The 23374-nt window shown below is 47.1% G+C and overlaps 1 protein-coding gene across 1 annotated transcript in view; it reads right to left on the bottom strand.

Annotated features, from left to right (window-relative positions):
* PSMB6 (proteasome 20S subunit beta 6) overlaps positions 1-23374 on the bottom strand; it is a 53823-nt gene that overhangs the window by 10856 nt on the left and 19593 nt on the right. Inside the window, exon 3 of the mRNA XM_086946227.1 lies at positions 2283-2414. Within this exon, the coding sequence (XP_086802353.1) occupies positions 2283-2414 (132 nt within the window). The remainder of the gene's footprint in view (positions 1-2282; positions 2415-23374) is intronic.

Genomic DNA, 23374 nt, shown 5'->3' with positions numbered 1-23374 from the left:
CCCAGCCTTTGCAAAGTTTTCCCAATCCTTTTCTAGTTTCCAAACTGGCTTTCAGGTGCACCAGGCTCGATTACATGAAGAGTGGAGTCTTCATCCTCTCTCTTTATTAAGGGTCTACATTTCGATTACGATCAGAACTTTCTGCAGGCGCTATTGTTACTTCGCTCCTCCTCAATGGTCACTATGAAGCAGTTACCAATCTGCATAACGCGGTTCTGTCCTGCATGGGGACAGGATGACTAACACTGCCCTGAAGCTAGGAGGTCATCCCTGCCCAAGAGAAACAAAAATAAGACCAGGGTCAATACCTTCTTAGATTGCCTTCAGAAGTAGCGAAGCGTGAACCTGCTTCACCCTAACCACCCCAGGGCCCGTAACCACCCCAGGGCCCGTAACCATGTCTTCCATGGAACCCAAAGACAGTCTTCATTTCTCCCAGTGAGGGAAGCCTCCTCGTGCTAGAGGAAAAAGTGAATTTTGAATGTTTTGAACCATCCATGTAGCCTTACTCAATGAGAAATGGATGGTGAAAATGATGTCACCCTTGTTTAACTAAACTAGTGGCAACAGGTGTTACCTTGAGGGTGCCTCACTACAAGAAAAATGCCACTACGACCAGTAGATTCCGAGATTTAGTTGCAGGCAGAAAAAAATCCAACTCTAGGGAAAATACTGTGGGTACTGGCAAACTAGTTTGCACTGAAACAAGTCAAGCATCTGGTAGATAACGCACAAAAGAATTACCTTCAATATGTGCGTCGATAATCACAGAGCGCTTGACCTCTGAGGAAACCAGTGCTTCTCGTTCAAACGCAACACAAATGCTACTTTGATTGATAGTACAAAATTCAACTACTGAATGGTTCAAGCAAGCAGCATACCAACACTCCCAAAATATTTTCAAGCCAAACACACCAACAGGTCTTCATGTAGTCGCAGGTTTGCACTACTAGCTTATCCTTCAAATTCAGTAAGTGTCCGTTTTCAAAATATTCTGACCCTGAAGAGATTAGTCAAAACCACAGATTATACCTCTTCCCGATTCTGCACTGTAGACTGAAGTGCGTTCGGTGATAAATAAACTCCCTTTGTCTCCGTTATATTTTATGTGCAGACGAAAAAAACATTATATGACAACAGGTCTAACAAAGAGGTCAATTATTTCAGGGAAAAGGGGGTATCTTTCGCCATCACAGCAGACGTGCTCAATTAAGTCAGACACTGCATCTCTGGCACACGTAAAATTGAAGGTCCGAACACTAGGTAAGGTACTTAGATAGAAAGGAAGGGAAGAACTCTTCATTTAAATGTGATGAATAGCATGATAAGCTTTGTGTTTTGAATACCGCCCCCAGCCATTTAACATGTTTGTGATCAACTGAATGGTACATTTTGTATTCTGGAGGGTACCGTGACTTTTGTTTACTTACTTCATGGTCTCTCAAAGTACAAGAGCATACCTGCCCACAGGTTTGATGCTAAACTGGAATCCATGATTAGTAAGGCATCATACAACATTGGGAACAGGTTCATTGCAGATTAGAAGACAATGCTTTTTCGTCACTTAAAGGGGAGATCAATTTACCACGTGAAGCTTGGTGTATCACATTTTCACATGGATGCATTTACGAGCTAAGGTTTTTGGCCTCCCTCACACTTGAAAAGTGTTTTACTGAAATGAAGATTGTTTAGCAAATACCATTCCTCCATCGAACCACACAACTACTAAACCACATAAAGTTAATTTTTTTTTTTTATTTTAGGCACCAAAACGTTTGGCAGATGAACTGCAAGGACCATTTCACAAAGAATCTAAGCATCTAGTGAATTGTATCAATATCTGTGCCTTGGAGCTGCTAAGTTGACACTTCGTTACTTGCATGCAAACAACACTCCATACAAAGTGAAGAAACTACCTATGAAATAATCAGCAGATAGGATATATTTTGTACAAAGTTTACCCAGGACATACAACTTCAAGATCCTGGTGCTCAAGGGTTGTCTCGTCTCATTAAAATACACTTACAGAACAGTAAGTGGTGTAACAGGTACGGTTAATGCGAATTAGGAGACGTTGACAATGGTTAATCAAACCAGAAAAGTAATCAACAACAATGAAACAAACGAGGGCATAACTCGCCCACTGTGTGCAGCTCCGTGGATTACAAGCTGGATGATGTTGGCCATTTTACTGACTCTGGGATTTCTGAGAGTGAAAGACACACCGGGGTGCTTGAGTGGAATTGGACGTAGACTAGACAAAGTAGCTCCTGCAGGCTCACCTGTGGAATCCAAGCTGGTAGGTGACTGCGTCAGCAATGGCTTGCGTGTCTGCAGCAGAGCCGGAGCGACAGCAGAAGATGCGGTCATGAATCGGAGTCAGCTTGTCGGTCACTCGGTTTGCAATATAAGCCCTGTAATAAGAAAGCAGAGTGTAGACTCAGGGGATGGTGCATTCCTGTGAAGAGACTGTATTTATATCTTTGGCAGAGAGAGGCAAGGGTTAAAATGAATACAGATCAATAGTGTTTTCATAAGATGATGCAAAGCACACAGTGAGCTGCAGGAGTTCAAGTACCCGGGCACTACCTAGCAGTGGTCAAGCAAAGACCACAGAAGCGCCAATCATTTGATTCAAGTCAAACTATGAAACAATCAACTGCTTATTTTTACTTTTTAATAACTTAACACAAAAAGGATCACAGTGAAGTATAGATAATACACAGGATACATAAAAGAAAACTATCATACACCTAGAACAGATCACAAGCAAATTATTATTCACGATCAATTATGGTCTGCCTTACAAAGAAGTTAAGGTACATACTTTTGGGGGCACTGTGCATTTTAACTCGTAGAGGAGACTGTAAAACAGAGCACCTCACACCTGGCAGAAAACAGACACATGGAGACTGTCACTTCTTCGAACAAAAGGGGATTTATTATATATTTCAATCAACCTAGGTATACGGTGAAACTGCTCCTATGTTCCAGATTTGCCCTGCAGTCCCACTGACGGGCCTCTGGAAGCCCGATCCATTGACAAACAGGCCAGAGAACATTACAGTACATTTGCATTTATTAAGAGGGTGATTCAGGGGGCCGCCGCACCACCAACACTCGGTGCGTGGCAGAAAGACACGGACTGGAGCATGGTTAAGGAAAAGGAGGTATATGTGGCTAGGGGGTGCCCGAGGAAATGGGTAGCGGTGTGGTCCAAATGGAATGAATACAGGGGAACCATATGTGAGCCCCCCATGACTACGACTGTTGACGAGCTAATTGATTGATGATCACAATAATATAAGAAATGACTTAGACCCATGATAGATATTGATTTGCCAGATTTTTAATTACTGTGATTTCCTGATATGTATAATGTGTAATAATGCTCTGCCCTATGTGTGACCACACTTAATGTTGCTTTCTTTGAGAAGAAAAAAAAAGGGTGATTCAGGACACTGGAGTGTACGAAGAAACACAAAAAGGTTTGTAGGTCTTCTAAAGCCAGGAGGGCCCTCTTGATACAACTGCTGGTTTGTGAACAGTTTCAGTGATGCATGTGAATTACTGGGACAGTCGAACACATTTCAGAAATAAGTCATTAGTTCGAGCCTACTAAATACCGTTTAAATATTGGATCCTTTCCTCAGTTCCATAAAGTGGTGATATGTATCAATTGCTATTCTGGCAAACAGGTCACCTCTTCAAAGCACTACAAAAGGTAACCCATAGCGTTGCAACCATTGTCACAACTTCTAGTCTAGTACAAACTGTTCAGAACGCAGACATTACACTTCCGGTCACCCACAAAAGTGTCGCTCAAATCTTCCTCCACACCACGTTAAGTGTACCCATTGCATAACAAATGGAGACCTTCAGGTGCAGCGCATTGTAGCAATAGGACAAGCTCTGTCAGATCTCACACCATACCCATCGCCATCACAGGCGCTTCAAATACCTGGCTCACAAACACCTTGAGGTTAAAAACCCTACTCCTTTACTGGGACATCACACGTGAGAGTACACATCGACCAGGATATTCAGTACCTGCTGTGGTAGCATTGGGAATACCCAAACCTGCAACTATAGAATTATAGACGACTAGTCACACTTACCACCCAACCTGTCTGCTGCTCTATATTAAAGTTTCAGTAATAGGACTCTCCTGCTGCAGCTGATCAAAGGTTACGCAAACGCAGAGCATACAGTACTACTCCAGCTTACAAGTGTTAACTGCATCACAGGAGTGATCGATCTAAGGACAACAATATGATGTCAACATTCTTACGTATGTGACTAAGAGAGTCAGGATTGCTCTTGGGAAGACTAACACCATTAGGAAACCAAAAAGGCACATATAAAACGTTAAAAGATAATGACCGAATGGTCTCAATATTAGAATACTACTGAAACAGTGCAGCAGGCAAGAAACTACATAAACAACATAAGCCATAATTCAATTCCCATGCGGGCTATAATAGGCCCCACATAATTAGTGCCGAAATCCTGCGGCGTGGGCTTTGGAATTCACGTCCGATGAGAGATTTCGGCACTAATTATGTGGGGCCTATTATAGCCCGCATGGGAATTGAATTATGGCCGTTTCCAACAAGAGAAACTAAAAGGTCACATACTTATCTGTATATGGAACTATGAAATGACGAACTTATAATAGGGGCAAGCATATTTTGGAACTTGTCCATCGGGCTTCGGAAAACGCAACAACCTGAGACACTAACATATTCAGGAGTTATGACAAACCTTTTCGGAATCACCCGTTAGGTGGACTTCCAGATTTCTAACTCGTGAGATAGGCGGACTTCACCTTCTTTAACCCCTTCACTGCGGGGTGTCCCCCCCCCCCCCCGCTGTGCGGGGAGGCAGTGCGCGGCGCCACTGTGCTTGTGACGAGCTCAGCTCGTCATGAGGCACGGTCGAGATGCACTCATGACGAGCTCAGCTCGTCACGGCCACACCAGTTTCGGAACATTCAGCACAGCGGGGAAATTATCCCCACGTGTGAACGTTCCAACGGCCGTGACGAGCTCAGCTGGTCATGAGTACAGCTCAACCGTGTCTCAAGACGAGCTGAGCTCGTCATGAGCACACAACGGGTTAACTAAGAAAGTATTGGTTGTACCGTGGCCGCGTCTGGCATTTAACTTTAAGAAACATAATTTATCAAAGAAAATATTCTTCTTTGAAAGCCTTGAGGAAGTCACTGGATGTGACGAAACATTTGTCAGCTGTTGCGCTTTTTGGATCGAGACTGTAGAGCTTCAAACATCCCTTATAACTAGCCTCTCCATGGTTATGACTTTCGAGGAATAAGGGGTCTTTATGGTCTGGATTGAAAATTGTGATGCTTTAATGTTTTTGCTTTTATTAAAAATAACATCTTTTGTACAAACCCATCTTTGTCTGTTACCAGTGATATAATGACAACACGGAATGTTGTTTACTTATAAAGGTTAGACATAAAGAAACAAGCATTGGCATAGCCAATAGGTCGTGTCTTTGGGACCTTATAAGTATTTAGTTATGCAGCACAATATCCTTGGTGCAACATCAACTGTTGTAACGGCTAAACACTTAGAAAGTCCCAAAGGCGGTAGAGAGAAGTAGATTTAGAGAGGTAGTACATTGAGTGCAGTGACGGTCTTCCCTTGTAACATAACTTGCAAGCCAGCAGGTGGTGGTACTGTAAATCGAGTCACCACACAGTTCAGTATGTATTGCGCTATTCAAGACTTCAGCAGGAATTAAGATCACATTTAAGACCTATACCAGGAGTTCCAGAAATGACCATTATGGGGAAAGCACATGAACGGGGCATAAATTAAAGACTTATCACACCAGTTAGTCTGGGGCAGCTAGAGCATCTACTTTAAGTGGCAGACAAGCCCAGATAGCCCGAAAGCAACAAACTAGGTGGGAAGAAAATGTAAGCAAGACCGGTTTGGCTTTAATATTCTCACCCTCATCTGATATCTGGTCATATACCAGACGAGGGCGAGATGTTTTGCGACGTTTATCAGAGAATCTGCGGAGGGAGATGCATTGAAAATTACAACACGGATTGGACAAATCAGACATACCTTGGAAAATAATGCAACTAGCAAAGAGCCAGATATATATTCTTGTATCTTTCCTTATGGGAAAAAAATAAAGGAAGCATAAAAATGCATTTAATAAATAAAAAATATATATATCATTATAAACGTAATCCTAGCAGCTATACCAGGAAGAGCATGGACAACAGAGGAAAACCATCTGCTGATGCAGCTACCAGCGAACTGGCAACCAGTGCAAAGGAACATTCTGGAAGCAGGAAGGCAAAAGTTGGTGAGGGAACGTAAAGCTTTTTTTAGCCCTTAACTGCTTAGAGTGGAAATGAGAGTCTTTTCACAGCAGTGCCAAAAGTGAAAGTCCGTGACAGAGGAGACAGATGGCGGCTGCGCAATAGTATGACATTTTCTGCCGGAGCGTCAAAATCAGAGAGGTTTTCTTTGTTCGCTGTCTCTGTAAGGCTTGTGAAATAGTTAAAACCGAGTTTCTCCGGTTGTAGCTCAAACTGTCAGTTAAAATTAGAATTTAGTTACACGCATGCTCATAAAATCACCCTTTTACTTGAAGACAAGAGACTTGACACACCGCTATAGTCTTCGCCCAAGACACGGAGACTTAAGGGTGAATAGAAAACAATGTTGAAGAAGGAGTGGAACTGAATAACCGGGTGCTAAGCCGTTCCTGTGTTTATTGTAACATACGCCATCCCGAGTGGGCCATTGACGCAGGGCTTATTACTGCGCCTCTGTGTTCAGATGCTTCCTGTTTGTAACATATGGGAACCTAGCGCCGCCTAGTGGAAACCGTTTTAAAAAGTCGTTCTTAGGGAAAGCTGCAGAGAGGCATAGATTTACTTACTGGCGTTACTCATCGTTGGCTTTTATTGAGTGCAGCACGCCTCTGTGAAGCCACCCACGGGCGCTTACGTTGTATCAGACTATAGGGGATTTGCATGGTGTTGAGCGTGGCCCGGGACCACTTGCTCAGAAGGCAGATAGCAGTGACGCGGGCTGTGCGCGCCACAGCGCCAAAAGTGAAAGTTTGTGACGGAGGAGACAGATGGCGGCTGCGCGCGTGAACGGAAACGCTATGCCAGCCAGTAGCACTTTCAAAACGCACCTACTAAAATGTCTCTGCGAGCAGCACATGCGCCGGCTTAGTGAGACCTAAAAAGGGTATCACTTTTGAATGCTGGGGTACCCATTTTGTACATTTTTATAAATATCTCGTGTGGTTCTTTTTCACTTAATCTATACTATAAGATTGCATTCTGGTAAAACAAGCTGCTTTACACTCCTTCTGGAGTAAACCTGAAACTGCTCTCTACAGCTACTACTTAAAGAGCTTTTAAGGTTGTCTAAGACCTCTTAAATCACCAGAAGGGTTGTCCGGACTGGTGCAAGGTGCCCACTTACATTAGTGGACATCCCATACCAGGCCAGCTTCTCACAGTAATGGTGGGATTTTTATTGGAGGTTCCAGAGTCCGTAAGAAGAGGCAAAGAGGGATGCTGGTCTGAACACTAACTGGGCATTCCTGATCGAGATTTGGGCATTCAAAGCACTCTTACTAGGCATGGACATAAACAAAAGTCAAGTACAAAACTGTCTCAAAAACTCTAAGGAGGCCTAGTCAGTGATGGTAATGCAGTCTGACTGCAGTAAGGACGTTTCCTCCGTGCAGACACCAATACAGCGAGATATTCTTGCTACCAGTAGTAGAAGCAGCTTTTGTCTAATTGGACTCCACGAACATTTGAGGTCTGTAGGAGACTAGCTCCTCACTACAGCTGGTCATTTGAAGTGATCATTATTGGTGAGGTGGAGTTGCCTCATCTGAAGACCTGACTATCATGGACAGGAATAGTAGCTTCACCAGCTGTGGCGAGAATTGTACTGCCTCGTTTTCTTCAAACCTTTCAACCCTCTCTCGCCCGAGAGTAGAGAGATATGTACCCCACTGACCCACTGTAAGCTTCTGTACTCTGACCAAAAGAGCTGTGTAATGATGCTCTGAACAGACTCAGTCTTCATCTGACAGCACTGTGACGGATTAAAAGCTTCCTAGTTAGCCAAACCACCTGAAAGACACTTCTTGGCCATACAGGCACCCATGTTCCAATGCCTGGGTGTGCTCAGGGATTGGCTTTATTTTGCAGCACTTTCTGATCAGACGAATCGCTCTGATTGATGCTCCGTGCAGACTAGCACCATCTCAGCGATGGTCTGCTTTCTGGCCTTCATCAGGCACCTCAATGAAATAAACTTCGCTTAATGCCCTTCTGTGGAGGTCAATCCTGGGAAATATCTGTAGATCTTTTCCCGAAGACATATATAGGCACGTGGCCGTCCTTACTGTGATATTCGGCAAGGTCCTGGAGGTGGTCTTGTTCCAGGGGAGTATATGAATTTGTGTTTCATCATTGTATTTCCAGAGTCGACAGACAACCATGGCGCTAAAGTCCCTAAGACACCATATATTAAGGCAGAGGTCTTCAATCTATGGGGCGCGACCCCCAGGGGGGCCGCGGAGTCCTCAGAAGGGGGTCGCGCATTCACCAGCCTCACGTCTGCCTCGAATCCAAAACGTTTCCTCTTCGTTTTGGATTAGAAATACTTGCATCTCAGGAGGCTCTCTGATTGGAGGACTAGGTAAAATAAGCCAATCATAATGTGGCTATGTCATCAAAACCTTTCCTCCAATCAGAGACTGCAGCATGCTTAATAGGAAATGCCCGCAAACTTTGTCCACAAAGATTTGCAATGCAGCCTGTACTTCGAGGGAGTTCTGCAATATTCCACGCAGTCCCCGCTGCCTTCCTTGGCCATCCCTGCTTTCACCTCGTGCTTTGTAGCTCGTTGCTGCCTCTTCCTTGTTACTTTCGCTGATTTCCAAGGCAACTCAAAGCTTCCCAGTTTAAATAGGTAACCTGCCTCTTCCCCCCTGCAGACATTCACTGAAACTATCTCGCGCACTCACACACGCACACAGATCCTTATTTGTTTCCCTGATAGAGCCACGAGGGGATTTGGGCAAAGGCTCCAGTTAATTTTTATTTCCTGTGTTCTGTCCGTTTTCTTATTCTTTCCTGCATGTGTGTCTATTTATTTATGCTGCCTGAACTCCGTGGTCTATGTCATTTATTGCTCCAGAGAAACACCATGGAAGAGAGAATGTTTGTCTTTGAACACGGCACGTCCGTGTTGTGCTTGATGCTGCTGACAATGGACATTCACTGTGAAATGCTTGAAAAGATGTTAACTAAGCAAAATGATGCTATACATATATATTTTTTTACTTTTCAACTAAGCTTATAGAGACTAACTTGTTTGTACGTTAAGTGCAGTGAATGGACTACTGAAGATGACAAAGTTGGTGTCTGAAACATCATTGCTTTTACGTTTGCTTAAATATCACTGCAGAAAGATTCAGGCAGCATGGTTAAATGAAAGTGTCAATGCTCGTGTTATTTGTCTGAACGGAGAATGTATTTGTTCAATAATTGACAAAACCAAATATTTTTACAGCATCAAAATATTACATGGTAAAGCCTATCCAATTCCAATATTATTAAACACATTTGGTTGTAGAGTCTTTGCTCAAATAAGCAGCACCACAATGTAGCGGTGTGGGTTTTGATGGTACTATTATGTTGCCCACTAAATTGTCTTAATTTGGAGCAGAATAGGGTAATCCACATTTACTTACTGAAATTATAACTTTTTTAATTGATTTGTGCAGATCAAACATCTAGGTCTCACATGTGGCCTTGAAGCTGAAATGTACTTCAATATAAACTCCAGGGTTGGGGCAAAGGCTCCAGTTAATTTTATGACTTTCAAATGTTTATTTTCAGTGTGCTTTCCGTTTTCATTCTTGTAGCAGCAGTTTAATCTGAGACTGGTTGCCACCATTTCCAAAGAAAAGTGCTGGCCATTTGTTCATGTGTAGAACTCTGCAAAGGCTTGGGTATGGTATTTCGAATTGAGCTATTTTAACATTGTTTGCATTTAATCTTAACATGGTGAATTAATGCATGGAATTGTGAACCACTTCATATCAGCTTTACCAAACAGGGATGAGCAGTCATGCTGGAAAGAATAAAGGGTGAAGACTGTGTACACCTTCCATTCTGTGTGGCTGTAAGACAGTTTCCAGCAAGATATCATTAACACACTGCAGCAGTGAATGCTTTGTGAGTCTTCAGCTCATTTAGAACACATGCTACCATTAATCAACCAGGTACCGGGGAGAAGGAGGAGACAATGGTGTGGGGTAAACATCTGTCCATCTCATGTCAAGGCCAGGCTCTCACAGAATTACTGTGTATGCTGATTTGGATGCTATCCAGCTCCTTGCTGTCAGCCTGTGTGATCTTAAATAATCTAGTTTACCTTTCTCTGTTAGATATCCTGTGGTTGGTAGCTGCCTCTGAGTACAAGGAACGTCACCCACAAAAATGAAACAGGTGTCTTTTGGTTTCCATCTCAAGACAAGTGTATTTTGCTACCTTTCACAGCCTCTCTTCTGACCCTCACCCTGCGAAGGCCTTCCCAAGACGAAGGCTCAGTTGAGCCAGTCTGACCATGCAACATGTTGCCCTGCACCAAGTGCAGTGGAGAAGCGTGGCTCAATGGTTAGAGCGGCAGACCCTGATGCAGAGGTCTAGTCCGGGACCAGGGTTCAATTCCCACCTCGGCGGCTCTTGGGCTCAATCTCCCCGGACCCGATAATTTTCGCCTCGGTGCCTAGTCTAATCATGGGTCCCACTCTGTGACTCTGGGCAATAGCTTGCTTAATCTCCACAACGGCCCCAGCAGCGCTAGGATGCCTGGCTTCACCTTGGGGGTGCCCAGGAGTGGTCATCTCACAGGAAAGCCAGGAAGGGTTCCACAGCGGTATGAATACAGCGCTACGAGACCTCTGGGTAGAAGGCGCTATATAAATACAAACACACATTTACGTGTTCACAATGGATGTCATTCTTCTTCTAGACACTAAGCCCCCCACTGTACTGAACGTATGGCCTGAAAAGAAGGGCACTTCTAGGGGCACTGACGTGAAAGAGGTCATAGGTCACCTGCTAGGGACAAGAGACACACCGTGAGCATAGGTAGTCTGCTCCAAAATGGCCTTTGAGTGTAGCCCAAGCACGCAAATCACAAAGGTATACCCCATGGCTGTACTTGTACCACGTGAGCATAATTATAGCCTAGGTGACTGGACACCCCGGCAGCCAGCCTCTTAGCATTTTCTCGTGGCCTTCAGAATTTATTGTTCACTTGGCCAAGATGGTTACCAAAAACCGAAACAAATAACAAAACCCAAAAGACCACGAACCACAGTCACCCACAAACCTTTGGTTTTGCTAAGCACTGTTTGATTCTATTTCCCCACCGTAAAATGATTTGCCGTGGGAATTTGGGGCGCTTTTGGTTGACGATGATGGGGAGTACAAAGTTCTTGATATTTTGATTGGAAGAGGGTCCTTATTCCAAAAGTTTTTTGACAGGGGGGTCTCGGGATCAAAAAGTTTGAAGACCTCTGTATTAAGGAGATTTTTACCTGATGGAATTGAGAGGGTTGGGGGGGAGTTACATTCCTGATTAGCACAAATCAGTACAGTAGACACTTGTTCAGAAATGACTAAGGCCTAGTCTGCAAAGGAAGACAGTTTTAAGACAAGAATACAAGAAATATACAGCTGAATGGACTGATCTAGATCATGCTCTGCAGAAGGCAAGAACACAAATTGATCACACTACAACTAGCACGGTGGAGCAACCACACATATGGGAGGAGTTGGTTTGGGAAAGGGAAAATCACAAGGAGCAACACAGGGAGATGCTCAAATAGATCCAACACAGAAAATCACCAATGTCACAATAACGAGCAGATTTCTGGGATCAACACAGACGTGAATAAAGAATTTGAAGGCTTCTTCTGGCTTTATTTTGCAACATCTTGCAAGCATTTGGTGTCTGAGATTATCTTAGAGCACACTCACAGGATTTTCTCTGCACTGCAATCATGGACAATAGGGACAGCAGATGTATTAACCAGAGTCCACTTTTTTCCAGCAGGATATTCAATTTAATGGGGAGAGGATCATGGTCTAACAAGATTGCCACCCTGTTATGTTATATCAGTTCAGTTCTTTTATTTGTTTCGAAGGTTAAAAACCATCATGAAAATACATAATAATAATACATAATCTCATAAAAAAACATTCTGAACAATATGACATTTTTAAAAAGAACATCAAGTTAAAAAGGGTTTTTGTGAATAGTAGAACCAGAGTACAAATATGATACAAGACCCCATATGACTTTTTGGATACCTCCCAATCCCACCAATTTTATCAGCCCCTTGTGTTTCTTAATTTAAAAGCAATTTTAAGAAAACTTGTGATAGCAAATAGAGTTCGCATTTCAGTGGCTCTTTGCAAAAACAGTAAAGCAGATTTAGCATGGATAATATTTGAGTCCTTTAAAACATCCACTAAGAATCTTTGACGCGGTGTTTTATAAAAAGAACACAATAATACAAAATGTAGGGTGTCCTGCGGGACCTATTGTCCCAGCCGCAGGCACCCTTCTGCTCAATTGTTTGAGTGAACCCAGATGGATAAGCTAAAATATGGTGCAACCAATTGAGCCTAAAACGAGTCACTAAAAACCTCTCGTGTTGACTGTACATTAAAAAGAGGTACGGTTCCATGCCTGCTTGATTAGAGACAAGCGAATGAGCAACTGCCGAGGGTTTAGTAGAGTCAAGCTCCCTCCTCCTACCATCAAATTTTTCCAACAATTGCCTTTGTACAGAGTGTCTGGAGTATATGTCCCAAAATGCTTGAGTAGGCGTAGCACACCTTTTTTGGGTTTTTTTTGAAAAAGAGATTAAAAGCAGGTAATCCCAAAGTCGATGGTTTCACACTTTTTTGGGCGCCCCAGTGTTAGACCGGTCTGCTTCTGGGGATGTTCTAACCATTATTATTTATTTTTGTCCTCCTTAGCCTCCCAGAGTTTCTATTTTTATATATATGTCCATCAGGATTTTTCAGTGCTGTCAGGGGGCTAGGTGTTCCTTGGCTATGACGCCATTTTTCCCTCATAACCTGTGAGGCCTAGTCAGGCCCCTTGAAAATCTAGGGACATCCAGAAACCTAAAATGGTGTCCACCAACTGCCATAACGGACACTACTGGAGGACAGGCCCATAGGCTTACATGAGGAACTTTCCGGAATCATCTAGTGACTTCTGCAGGTCTCAGGCCACCCTATAAAAGGCCAATGACCAGCAGCCATTTTGTGCTGACCCAAGAGTGGAGGAGTGAGGCAGTGGTGAGAGGAGGTGGACGCACTGGGAGCAGCTAGTTTGTCTTTGAGGCAGACAGTCACTACAGAGAGACGTTCCCCCTTCAACCTCTGACCAATCCCTCCCCAAACATCAACTGCTGAGAATCAGAATAAGCTACGTGTGAAGGAAGACCCTTCTAAGACTGAGCCCCAACGAATCCTGACAGGTCGCTCTGAGTAGAGGGTTTCCCTAATTGCCAATGCCCAGCGCTGCACCTACCAGCGTGGGGGGGGAACAGCTGTGAGCCCCGTGACGTGGCTGGAGTTCCTTGTCGTGCCCTGGTGAAGTCGTGGGTCTGTGGAGCCATAAACGTCCTGAGGAGCGAGGGCGCTGCTTGAGAACATCCTTCCCCTGGAGCCGGTGAGGGAAGTGACTGAGGGAGAGCAGCGGCGCTGCTCCGATAGTCTGCGGGACCCCGGGGGCACCGGCCGCGTCAATATCACCCCAAGGCTTGGAGAGTGCAGAGGCGCTTCCGCGCATGCCCAGAGCACGTCCGCTCCTGAAGGCAAGAGGGGCCGGGAACCGAGCAGGTCCAGGCGAGTAGCGTCCTTCCTGTGAGCGGCCGCCGGAGGAGGCGGGAGAAGAGCGAGCGCTTCCGCGCATGCCCGGTGAGGAAGTGTTTGGCCTGAGGAGAGGCGCCGAGGGAGCGTCTCCGGATCGACGAGTGGACCGCCGCGCAGAGGGCGCTGCTTGAGGACATCCTTCCCGGTGAGGAGCAGAAAGGAGGCCAAGGCGTGGCTTCGTCTTTACCCCCCCCCCGCTCGAGTGTCACGGAAAGAAGCTGACGCGAGCAGGAAGGGGGGAATTGTGAACACCGTCATTCCACAGCCCCAGCCCCGAGCAAGCAGCTGGCTCGGCGGGAGGAAGAGACAGTGAGATCTTGAAACCAGAGGGAGCCTTAAGGCAGCGGTGACGCGTGGGGACTGGGACAACATCGTCCCCACGCTAAAGTAAGGAGTAGGGAAGAGGGGCCCCTGGGAAGTTCTGAGAACTGGGGGTAACTTTGCCCTGATTAATAATCTCAGCTGTGGAAAGGAGGAATAAGAGCATATTACAGAATTTAAAGTCAATTAAGGCTGAGGTCTAGTTTATATCTCAGGGTATTTTCAGAATTGAATGCAGAGTGGTGATGCTGGAGACTGATGCAATGTCTTATTGAAAATAGCTACTGAAGCAGGCTAATATCACTGCAAGTGGCACACTGAATCTCTAATGTGAATTTACCCTTCTGTAACCAGTGATTAAAGGAGTAGACTGATAGAGTTAACTATAAGCAATTTCCAAATGCAATGTACCTTTGATTCTTATTTACTGACTAGGAAAAGTATTAGATGTCACTTGAGAGCTATGAGAAAAGTGTAAATTATTTGTGTACTGCTTTTATTTAAAACAAGAACAAGAAAGTATATTATTTTTATAAAAGGTACTGGTATTTTCCTAAGTTTGGTGTTGTGTCTTTTATTTTAGTGGTTCATCACTGAGTTACTGTGAGTGAGTCTTGTAAGCACTTAACCAACGCCTTGAGTTTAGCTGTAACCACTACTGTGCCAGGCTACCATATGTAGACTTGGATACCCTAGGTCCAACATAATTGGTGTTTCAGCGGTGGGATTACGGATTTGTGCTTACACTCACTTAGTAGTAACGCAGTGCCTACCACGGGACCTCACCTGGAGTTTTCTCCCTGCGGCCCTCCTAATCTAAATTTTGCTTTTTCTAAATTAACTACTGGTGGTGGGTGGAGGTTGACCCCAGGTCACTTTTTGGATTCCTCCTGTGTAAAAGTTTATACTCTAAATAGAAATGGAGATAAATGTGGAAGAGCTGGAAAATTATACCGTGACCCAATTGAAGGAATGGTGTCAGCAGCAGGGGGTGTTTTTTAAGAAAGGCGCCAGGAAAGTTGAGCTGCTGACCAGTATCCGGGCATGGGTGGAGGCTCATTCCGGGGAGGAAGTAGATCCTGAGGGGAGTGACAGGGACACTGTCCTGGAGACCGCAACACTGTACCAGGCGGGAGGGGGGAACCTTTTAACAGGCCCTAGGACACCTTCCAGAGTGGGCAGTAGTGTCTCGGAGAGGGGTTTGACCGACGCCGAGTTAGAGGATAGGAGGGAGGAGAGGAGGATGAGAATAGAACTAGCCAGGATGGACATGGAAAGGGAGGACAAGAGGTTGGCGCATGAGCGGACCATCAAAGAGATGGATTTACAAGCCCTAAACCTAAGAACCCCCAAATCCGAGAATGGTGGCAGCGATACCCAGACCAACATCAGGGAACCCAGACCTTACCTACCAAAAGATATTATGGCATGCTATGTACCCAGTGATGACATGGCCAAATGGCTAGCCGCCTACGAGGTCTCACTGAGGGCCCATGGGATCTTGGAAGCCCACTGGGGGGGTGGGTTATATAAATACATGCCCCCCACTGGCAGGGATACCTTGTTGGCCCTAGATCAAAGTGAACAGACCTACTACCCGGCTATGAAGTCAGCGCCGCTAAGAAAGTTTGGGTTGACCCCTGAGAAGTATAGGCAAAAGTTCCGGGGCAGCCACAAACTAGGCACGCAGAACTGGGTAGACTTTTTGGATTACTCCAGGAAGGCCCTGGAGGGTTGGGTGAGAGGCAGCGAGGTAGGGGACTATGAGGGACTATATGACCTCATACTCAAGGAACACCTACTCGAGAAATGTCTTCCCGAACTACGACAGCATCTGGTGGACAGCAAGCTGACCAGCCCCAGGAAGCTTGCTGAGGAGGCGGACATCTGGGTTAGTACCCGGGTGTCGACTAAGGGGACTGGAGGGGATTCCCAGAAGCATGGACAGGGCGCCCCCCAGAAGAAAGAGGGAGGGGAAAATAAGAGGGAGTTCTCAAAAGGGCCACAAAATACTTCGCAAGGAAGGGGCAGAGGATTCATCCCTAAGAGTAACCCCCCTCGCAACCCTACCCCTGGCCAAAGCCAGCAGCCAAGGGTTGTTCATTGTTTTGAGTGTGGTGGTGTGGGACACTCTAAGGGAGATGTGAGATGCCCAAAAAGACCACCCCCTCCCACTGGAGGAAAAGCCCCGGGAATAACTAGTGTAGTGCTCGGGGAGGAGATGCCTTTGGGTAACGGAGGGGAGCGGGCGGGTGTCACTTTAGTGTCCCTGGGAGATAAGGAGATGGTTCCAAAGACCCAACTGCCCTCTAATACTACTAAGTATGAGCAGTGGGTCACCATCAATGGCCGTAGAGGGGAGGCTCTGAGAGATACAGGAGCCAGCATGACTATGGTAAGGAGTCAGCTGGTGTCTCCAGAGCAGGTCATCCCAGATGTACTCCATCCCGCCGTAATGGCTGACGGCAGATTGGGCCACTACCCTGTGGCTGAGGTTCCCTTTGAGTGGGGAGGGGTTGCAGGTCCACTTCGAGTTGCCGTAAGCCCTGCCGTGCCTGTTGACTGCCTGTTAGGGAATGATATGGAGCACAATGCTTGGAGGAGGGTGGAGTACCAGACTCACTCTGAGATGCTGGGACCCCCCGACTGGACTTGTGTCAGCACAAGGTCCGCGACTGCCCGAAGGGGGAGTTCACTTACGCTGGAGCCTGGAACAATGGCCCAGCCGGCTGCCAGAGAGGAGAAGGACAGGAGGCCGGAGGACCCTGCCTCGACATCTCCACCTCGTGAGACAGACGGGCCACCTGCGGAGGTGGATCTGGAGTCCACAGGGGAGAATGTTGCTTCCCTGGAAAACCTACCCATCCCTACTGAATGGCATGTGGAGGGAGGTCCTTCCAGGGAAGAGTTCTGCAAAGCTCAGAAAGAGTGTCCTACTCTCGAGGGGCTGCGGCAACAGGCCAAAGCCCAGGCAGCAGGAAACATTGTAGGGAGCTACCGGATTTACTGGGAGGATGGACTCCTCTACAGTGAGCCCAAGGCACCTGGACATGGTTCATCCAGGGCCTTGGTGGTCCCTCAATGCTTTAGAGCCTTTCTTCTGGAACTGGCTCATGAGATACCATTGGCAGGACACCTAGGACAGGACAAGACCTTTGCCCGGCTTGTCCCCCACTTCTACTGGCCTCGAATGAAAGTGGCGTCTGATACATATTGTCGGACGTGTGTGTCTTGCCAAGCCAGTGGGAAAACAGGGGTGAAGCTAAAAGCTCCCCTGGAACCACTACCTGTCGTTAGCACCCCCTTTGAGAGGGTGGGCATCGACATTGTAGGGCCATTGGATCCACCAACTTCAGCTGGTCACCGGTTCATACTGGTTTTGGTGGATCATGCCACACGGTACCCAGAGGCAATACCTCTGAGGACCATCACTGCACCTGCCGTGGCAAGGGCCCTGATGGGGATCTTCACCCGAGTGGGTTTCCCCAAGGAGGTTGTGTCCGACAGGGGGACTAACTTCCTTTCAGCATACATGCGGGCTATGTGGAAGGAGTGCGGCGTTACCTATCGGTTTACCACTCCTTATCACCCACAAACCAATGGTCTTGTGGAAAGGTTTAACAAAACCTTGAAAGGTATGATACGGAGTCTACCTGAAAGCCTGTGGAGGAAATGGGACGTCCTCCTACCCTGTCTCTTGTTTTCCTACAGGGAAGTGCCACAGAAGGGAGTGGGCTTCAGCCCCTTCGAACTTTTGTACGGGCACCCTGTACGGGGACCTCTCAGCCTGGTGAAAGACGGATGGGAACAGACTCCCAGGAAGCTTCCCCAGGACGTGGTGAGCTACATGCTGGCCTTCCGGAGCCAAATGGCTAAGTTGTGGAAGCAAGCTTCAGACAACTTGGAGGCCAGCCAAGCAGTTATGAAAGAGTGGTATGACCACAACGCTCACCCAGTGGAACTGGAGCCTGGACAGAAAGTGTGGGTAATGGAACCTGGAGAGCTAAATGCCCTCCAGGACCGTTGGACAGGCCCCTTTGAGGTTTTGGAGAAAAAGGGGAAGTCCACCTATTTGGTGGATCTTAAGACCCCGAGGCAGCCCCACAGGGTGCTGCATGCCAATCGCCTCAAGCCACATCATGAGAGGCCCGAGGTTGTCTTAATGATGGTAACCGATGGAGCAGAGGAAGAGGAAAGTGAACCTCTCCCTGATCTTCTCTCGTCCCAAGAAAAGGATGGGTCGGTGGAGGGAGTGATTCTCTCGCCATCCCGGACTCCTGAACAGCAGAGTGATTGCCGCCAGATCCTGGAGCAATTTTCTTCTCTGTTCTCCCTTGTCCCAGGTAGGACCCACCTGTGTACCCACGACGTGGACACCGGAGACAGCCCACCTGTGAAGTCTAAAATCTACCGGCTGTCGGACAAGGTGAAGGCCAGCATCAAAAGTGAAGTCGCCAAGATGCTGGAGCTAGGAGTGATTGAACCTTCTGGTAGCCCTTGGTCTAGCCCGGTGGTTTTGGTACCAAAAGCTGCCCCACCAGGCACCACACCTGAATTGAGATTCTGTGTGGACTACCGAGGCTTAAATTCAGTAACCAAAACTGACGCACATCCCATCCCACGGGCGGATGAGCTTATTGACCGGCTGGGAGCTGCCCAATACTTAAGTACCTTTGACCTAACTTCAGGGTACTGGCAGATTTCCCTTACCGAGGAGGCGAAGGAAAGGTCAGCCTTCTCTACACCTCAGGGACACTACCAATTTCGTGTGATGCCCTTTGGGCTCAAGAACGCCCCTGCCACTTTTCAGCGGCTGGTGAACAGGGTCCTTTCTGGAATGGAAGCTTTTTCTGCTGCTTACCTGGACGACATTGCTGTCTTCAGTAGCAGCTGGGAGGACCATTTGAAGCACCTGCAAGCTGTTCTTCATGCCCTGCAACGGGCTGGCTTGACAATCAAGGCCAGCAAGTGTCAGATCGGACAGGGGTCGGTGGTGTACCTAGGTCACTTGGTGGGCAGAGGGACGGTGCAGCCCCTCCAGGCAAAGATTGAGGCTATCATCGCCTGGGAGCCCCCAAGACTCAAACTGAGGTCCGAGCCTTCCTGGGCCTCACTGGATACTACCGTCGCTTCGTGAAGGGGTATGGCACTATTGTGGCACCCCTCACTGAACTTACTTCCAAGAAACAACCCCGACGGGTAGTCTGGACGGAGGCTTGCCAGCGAGCCTTCATGACCTTGAAACAAGCATTGTGTTCCGCTCCCATTCTCAAGGCCCCTGATTTTGCTAGAGAATTCATTGTCCAAACAGATGCGTCAGAACATGGCATTGGGGCAGTGTTATCGCAGCTAAATGATGAGGGCTTGGATCAACCCGTGGTCTTCCTGTCCAGGAGGCTGCTCCCCAGGGAAAGGAGGTGGAGTACAATTGAGAGAGAAGCCTTTGCGGTGGTTTGGGCTCTGAAGAAGCTGCGGCCATACTTGTTTGGCTCGCACTTCCTAGTTCAGACTGACCACCGCCCCCTTCGTTGGCTGATGCAAATGAAGGGGGAGAAGCCCAAGTTGCTAAGGTGGTCCATCTCCCTACAGGGAATGGACTTTAGGGTGGAACACCGACCTGGGACGGACCATGCCAATGCAGACGGTCTATCCAGGTATTTCCGCCTTAGTGAAGAGGACTCCCAAGGGGTTGGGTAGTTCTCCCCACTTTCAGCTGGGGGGGACGCGTGTTAGACCTGTCTGCTTCTGGGGATGTTCTAACCATTATTATTTATTTTTGTCCCCCTTAGCCTCCCAGAGTTTCTATTTTTATATATATGTCCATCAGGATTTTTCAGTGCTGTCAGGGGGCTAGGTGTTCCTTGGCTATGACGCCATTTTTCCCTCATAACCTGTGAGGCCTAGTCAGGCCCCTTGAAAATCTAGGGACATCCAGAAACCTAAAATGGTGTCCACCAACTGCCATAACGGACACTACTGGAGGACAGGCCCATAGGCTTACATGAGGAACTTTCCGGAATCATCTAGTGACTTCTGCAGGTCTCAGGCCACCCTATAAAAGGCCAATGACCAGCAGCCATTTTGTGCTGACCCAAGAGTGGAGGAGTGAGGCAGTGGTGAGAGGAGGTGGACGCACTGGGAGCAGCTAGTTTGTCTTTGAGGCAGACAGTCACTACAGAGAGACGTTCCCCCTTCAACCTCTGACCAATCCCTCCCCAAACATCAACTGCTGAGAATCAGAATAAGCTACGTGTGAAGGAAGACCCTTCTAAGACTGAGCCCCAACGAATCCTGACAGGTCGCTCTGAGTAGAGGGTTTCCCTAATTGCCAATGCCCAGCGCTGCACCTACCAGCGTGGGGGGAACAGCTGTGAGCCCCGTGACGTGGCTGGAGTTCCTTGTCGTGCCCTGGTGAAGTCGTGGGTCTGTGGAGCCATAAACGTCCTGAGGAGCGAGGGCGCTGCTTGAGAACATCCTTCCCCTGGAGCCGGTGAGGGAAGTGACTGAGGGAGAGCAGCGGCGCTGCTCCGATCGTCTGCGGGACCCCGGGGGCACCGGCCGCGTCAATATCACCCCAAGGCTTGGAGAGTGCAGAGGCGCTTCCGCGCATGCCCAGAGCACGTCCGCTCCTGAAGGCAAGAGGGGCCGGGAACCGAGCAGGTCCAGGCGAGTAGCGTCCTTCCTGTGAGCGGCCGCCGGAGGAGGCGGGAGAAGAGCGAGCGCTTCCGCGCATGCCCGGTGAGGAAGTGTTTGGCCTGAGAAGAGGCGCCGAGGGAGCGTCTCCGGATCGATGAGTGGACCGCCGCGCAGAGGGCGCTGCTTGAGGACATCCTTCCCGGTGAGGAGCAGAAAGGAGGCCAAGGCGTGGCTTCGTCTTTACCCCCCCCGCTCGAGTGTCACGGAAAGAAGCTGACGCGAGCAGGAAGGGGGGAATTGTGAACACCGTCATTCCACAGCCCCAGCCCCGAGCAAGCAGCTGGCTCGGCGGGAGGAAGAGACAGTGAGATCTTGAAACCAGAGGGAGCCTTAAGGCAGCGGTGACGCGTGGGGACTGGGACAACATCGTCCCCACGCTAAAGTAAGGAGTAGGGAAGAGGGGCCCCTGGGAAGTTCTGAGAACTGGGGGTAACTTTGCCCTGATTAATAATCTCAGCTGTGGAAAGGAGGAATAAGAGCATATTACAGAATTTAAAGTCAATTAAGGCTGAGGTCTAGTTTATATCTCAGGGTATTTTCAGAATTGAATGCAGAGTGGTGATGCTGGAGACTGATGCAATGTCTTATTGAAAATAGCTACTGAAGCAGGCTAATATCACTGCAAGTGGCACACTGAATCTCTAATGTGAATTTACCCTTCTGTAACCAGTGATTAAAGGAGTAGACTGGTAGAGTTAACTATAAGCAATTTCCAAATGCAATGTACCTTTGATTCTTATTTACTGACTAGGAAAAGTATTAGATGTCACTTGAGAGCTATGAGAAAAGTGTAAATTATTTGTGTACTGCTTTTATTTAAAACAAGAACAAGAAAGTATATTATTTTTATAAAAGGTACTGGTATTTTCCTAAGTTTGGTGTTGTGTCTTTTATTTTAGTGGTTCATCACTGAGTTACTGTGAGTGGGTCTTGTAAGCACTTAACCAACGCCTTGAGTTTAGCTGTAACCACTACTGTGCCAGGCTACCATATGTAGACTTGGATACCCTAGGTCCAACACCCAGGATATTGTCCCTTCTGGCTAGTGTGGGACATGAAGTAAAGACTAGTATCCGGAGAGTGTAGGGGGTCCCTACACTGGATCCTGTGGGTGCTCCTACGGAGGATAAGAACCTCAGTGTTCAAAGTTTAAGAAAAAAGTTCAACAGACAATGAATTTCCATCAAGATATATTTATAGTCCAAAGTTCATATATTATAATCCATATAGACTTGGTTAATGTTCAACAGACATTCTATTTGTTATTCTCCATCAAAACGAATTGTGTTGCCAAAATCCCAATGCATTTCGGGACAAAGGTCCCTTCATCAGGGGAATAACGTGACTCTGTAAGAGAAGCCAAACACTATGTAAGGGAGTGGACATTTCAATGAGAACGTAAACAATAACGTCGGAAACCTCACCAAGTGACATGTGGTACTAAGAGAGAAAGCTGTGAGTCACTGAGTGAACATTTCAGTAAGAACGTAAAACCTGATAAATGAAGTCGATAGCGTCAAGAACCTCACATGTGGGTGATGAGAAGGAAAGCCATGAATCACTGAACGTGCTGTAAACAAGGTCAAAAAAGAACGGGGGGCAAGGGTAGTCACACTATTATTTTGGCATATACGGTTTCCCTAACCACAGTCACTTGCTGTTTGGAGTGCAACCCTTGCCCCCCGTTCTTTTTTGACCTTGTTTACAGCACGTTCAGTGATTCATGGCTTTCCTTCTCATCACCCACATGTGAGGTTCTTGACGCTATCGACTTCATTTATCCCCCGTAATGTCCACTCCCTTACATAGTGTTTGGCTTCTCTTACAGAGTCACGTTATTCCCCTGATGAAGGGACCTTTGTCCCGAAATGCATTGGGATTTTGGCAACACAATTCGTTTTGATGGAGAATAACAAATAGAATGTCTGGAGTATATGTCCACCATGGAGGGGTCCAGAAATAGCCTTTGTTCGTCAATATCCCCCAAGGTATCTTTGACATATTTCAGCCAGGGGATTTGAAGCCATTTCTCTTTCATCAGGCAATCCTGGATGATCTGTCTGGATAATTCCACATTGGGGTTTGACCAAATTTTGAGCCAGGCCAGTATAGGTCTCAGTCTGATCAGGTCGGCTATGTATATGGTTCCCAGCTCCTCGTGTGTTATTGCTGCGGGGATGCTCAGCGGAAGCTTTAGGAATTTATCTTCCTCTCTTTGTATTGGTTGTGCATCCCTGAAACCCCACACTTCGGCTCCGTAGATGGTCTTTGAGATGCTGACTGATCTATACAATGTCATCACCTGCTCTGGGGACCAACGTCCCATTCCTCATGAAATCAGAGAAACCCTTGATTAAGAGCTGC

The sequence above is a fragment of the Lissotriton vulgaris genome, chromosome 12, assembly GCF_964263255.1.
Source record: "Lissotriton vulgaris chromosome 12, aLisVul1.2, whole genome shotgun sequence".
In the NCBI taxonomy this organism is placed as follows: Eukaryota; Metazoa; Chordata; class Amphibia; order Caudata; family Salamandridae; genus Lissotriton; species Lissotriton vulgaris.
The sequence above is the reverse complement of the archived record's forward strand: the minus strand, read 5'-3'. Positions and strand labels throughout refer to the sequence as shown.